Genomic DNA, 3,888 nt, shown 5'->3' on the forward strand with positions numbered 1-3,888 from the left:
CGCCGCCGTTCTGCGCTCGATTGGCGCTGCCCGGGGCCGCCCCGCGCGCCGCTCCAAGATGGCGGCCTCCACCTCCTCGCCGCCCAAAGTGACAAAAGCGGCGGCGGTCCCGCGGCCTCGAGAGCGGGACCGGGGTGGGGACGGCGAGACCGGGCCCGAGGCGACCCCCGAGCCCGGTGAGCGGCCCCTCCCCCCGGCCCCGCCGCCTTCTTCTCCCCGTCGCTCTCGGCCCCACCGCGGGGCCCGGCCCGGGGCTGAGGGAGAGCGGGGCCATCCCCGGCGCCGCGCCGCGCTGTGGGGTGAGGACAAAGGAGGGACGCGGCCCCTCCCGAGCCGTGACACGGAGCCGCCGCCCCCGGGAGCGGGCCCCACCGCGCTGCCCCACAGCGGCCCCGGGCACCACCCCCGGCTCGGGCCCCTAAGCTGCCCCACAGCGGCCCCGTAGCGGGCCCCCGGGCCCCACCCTTGGGTTAGGCCCTACAGCTGCCCCGGATTTGCCCCCCGGCTGCCCCAGGCGCTGCTCCGAGGTTGGGCCCCACAGCCGCCCCATAGCGGCCCTACAGCTGCCCCACAGCGGCCCCCAGGCCCCACCCTTGGGTTGGCCCCTACGGCAGCCCCAGGTCAGGCCCCAAAGCCGCCCCACAGCGGGCCCAGGTACTGCCCCCTGTTAGGCCCCACAGCAGCCCCAGATCTGCCCCACAGCTTCTCCAGGCACCTCTCCCGGGTTGGGCCCCAGAGCCGCCCCACGGCGGCCCCAGATCTGCCCCACAGCCGCCCCAGGCCCCACCCCTGGGTTGGGCCCCACAGCAGCCCCAGATCTGCCCCACAGCCGCCCCAGGCCCCACCCCCGGGTTGGGTCCCACACCCCTGTCCCACAGTGTCCCCAGGCACCACCCCTGGGTTGGGCTCCAGAGCCGCCCCACAGCGATCCCATGGCTGCCCCACGGTCTCCCCAGGCACCACCCCTGGGTTGGGCTCCGTAGCAGCCCCAGAGCCACCCCATGGAGCTGTCACTGTCCCCCCACAGAGCTCAGCATCCCCCCACGTGCCTTATAGGGGGTTTCAATAGGGAAGAGCCTCCTTTCCCCTTGCACAGAGGGGCTGGAAATAGGGAAAAGCCCCTTTTCCCCTTCCGCATCTTACTGAAGGGTTGGAAATAGGGGAAAACATCCCTTTTCCCCTCCCACAGAGGGATTAGAAATAGGGAGAATGCCCCTTTATCCCCTCTCGCACAAGGATTGGAAATAGGGAAAGGGGCCCTTTTTCACCCCAAAATTACGTCGGGGGGTGGGGGCTGATGATTGTTCTTCTCTCCGCAGTTCTGGCCCCGGAGGAGGAGGAGGTGGTGGCCATGGAGGTGGGCTCCCCACCGCCTCCACCGCCGCCACCGCTGCCCAAGAAGAGCGCAGCCCCGGGGCAGCCGGAGCCGCCCGCCCGCATAGGGACCAAGCTGTGCGCCGAGCCGCCCGGCGGCAAAGCGGATCCGCATGACCCCAAAAGTGAGTACCGGCGGCTCTCCGCCCCAAGGGGAAGGGTGGGGAGGTGTTGCTGGGGGTAGGATGGAGCTGCCTGGTGCGTGTGTTCGTCAGCTCCGGGAGCTGTGGGGTCTGTGGGTCGCTGGGTGCCGAGCGGTGCTCGGTGGAGCCTGGTGAGGGGCGTCATGACCCTGATGTGGGCGTTGTGCCCCCTGAAAACTTGGGGGTGTTGTGCCCTGAAAGCCCAGGGATGTGCTGCCCCAAAACGTGGGGTTGTTGTGTTCTGAAAACCCAAGGATGTTGTGCCCCAAAACTTGGGGTTGTTGTGCCCCAAAACTTGGGGTTGTTATGCCCCCAAAAACTTGAGGATGTTGTGCCCCCAAAAACTTGAGGATGTTGTGCCCCAAAACCTGAGGATGTTGTGCCCCAAAACTTGGGGTTGTTGTGCTCTGAAAACCCAAGGATGTTGTGCCCTAAAAATTGGGGTTGTTGTGCCCCAAAAACCTGAGGATGTTGTGCCCCAAAACTTGGGGTTGTTGTGCCCCAAAAATTGGGGTTGTTGTGCCCCAAAACTTGGGGCTGTTGTGCCCCAAAATTTGGGGTTGTTGTGCTCTGAAAACCCGAGGATGTTCTGCCTCAAAGTCTCGGGAATGCAGTGCCCCAAAAACTCAGAGATTCTGTGTCCCAAAGATCTGGGGATGCTGTGTCCCACAAACTCGGGGTCGTGGTGCCCCCAAAAGCCAGGGAACATGGTGCCCCAAAAACTTGGGGATCCAGTGCCCCCAAAGACTTGGGGCCACGGTGCCCCAAACTCAGGAATTCGGTACTTCAATCTTGGGGACGTTGTACTCCAATCATGAGGTGAGGATATTGTCCTCCAAAAACTCAGGAATGTGGTGTCCCTAAAAGCCAGGGGGGCATCGTGCCCCCAAAACTTTGGGACATCGTGTCCTGAACGTCTGGGACACGATGTCCCCATAACTTGGGGATATGTTGCCCTTAAGGCATGGGGCCATTGTGCTCCTAAAACTTGGGGCTGCGGTGCCCCAAACTCAGAGATGCAGTACCCCAAAAGTGTGGAGACAGTGTCCCCAGTACTGGGGGATGTTGTGCCCCCAAAAACTTGGGGTCGTTGTGCCCCTGAAAGCCTGGGGACGTTGTACCCTAAATTGGGGTATCCCTAGATTGAGGATGCAGTGCCCTGAACAACTCAGGGATGTTGTTCCCTGAACATGGGGCTGCAGTGCACCCCCAAAACCCGGGGCAACTGCACCCCAAAGGCTCGGAGACATTGTACCAGAACCTCAGACCATGATGCCCCCGATAGCCCAGGGATGTTGTGCCCCAAACTCAGGGGTGCAGTACCCGAAACACTTGGGGCCACGGTTCCCCCTCAAACGTGGAGATGTTGCATCCCGAAAGCCCAGGGATGTTTGCACCCCAAAGCCTCAAAAACCTGAAGATATGGTGCCCCAAAAACCTGGGGATGTGGTGCCCCAGACTCAGGGCCGTGGTGCCCCAAAAACTTGGGGACGTGGTGCCCCCAAATCCTGGGGATATGGTGCACCAAACTCAGGGCTGTGGTGCCCCAAAAGCCCAGGGACATGATGCGATGAAAACTTGGAGATGTGGTGCCCCAAACTCAGGGCCACGATGCCCCAAAAACCTGGGGACATGGTGCCCAAAAATCTGGGGACGTGGTGTCCCAAAAACCTGGAGACATTGTGCCCCAGGCTCAGGGCCATACTGTCCAAAATCAAGTAGGGAGCACAGCGCTCAGCACAGCCCTCGGTGTGGGGTGGCAGTGGGAGCAGACGCTCATCCGTGTTTTCAGGAGTTTTTGCTGAATTTTCTGGAAGAGAGTGGTTGAGTTGTGCTCTTATTTCGTTATGTTGAGTTGCCAGAGCACGCTGGGGCCGACACATGCCCCTTGTCTTCCGTAGACCACCTCAATCAGTCTTCCTGCCCTTTCAGTTGCCCTAATTAGTGTCATAGAGGGATGGAAACGTTGGGTTGGAAAGGTCCTGATAGGTCACAGAATTGTGGAATGAGTTAGGTTTGGGTTGGAAGGGTCTTGGAAGATCACGGAACAATGGAATGGGTTGTGTTTGGGTTGGAAGGATCCGGAAAGATCACATGGGATGGGTTGGGCTTGCATTGGAAGGATCTTTAAAGATCACAGAATCATAGAATGGGTTGTGTTTGGGTTGGAAGGGTCCTGAAAGATCACAGAACCATAGAATGGGCTGGATTGGAAAGGTACTTATAGATCATAGAATGATTGAGTTGAAAGGGTCCTTGAAGACCATAGAACTACAGAATGATAGAATGGTTGGGTTGGAAGGGTCCTTGAAGACCATAGAACTACAGAACGGTAGAATGGTTGGGTTGGAAGGGTCCTTAAAGACCACAG

The 3,888-nt window shown here is 60.4% G+C and overlaps 1 protein-coding gene across 1 annotated transcript in view; it reads left to right on the forward strand.

Moving 5' to 3' along the window:
- The window catches only part of WIZ (widely interspaced zinc finger motifs), a gene marked incomplete at its 3' end in the record, with an annotated part of 45,075 nt that overhangs the window by 35,988 nt on the left and 5,199 nt on the right, over window positions 1-3,888 (forward strand). Inside the window, 1 exon segment of the mRNA XM_021382871.1 lies at window positions 1,320-1,499. Within this exon segment, the coding sequence (XP_021238546.1) occupies window positions 1,320-1,499 (180 nt within the window).

The sequence above is a fragment of the Numida meleagris genome, unplaced genomic scaffold (assembly GCF_002078875.1).
Source record: "Numida meleagris isolate 19003 breed g44 Domestic line unplaced genomic scaffold, NumMel1.0 unplaced_Scaffold303, whole genome shotgun sequence".
In the NCBI taxonomy this organism is placed as follows: Eukaryota; Metazoa; Chordata; class Aves; order Galliformes; family Numididae; genus Numida; species Numida meleagris.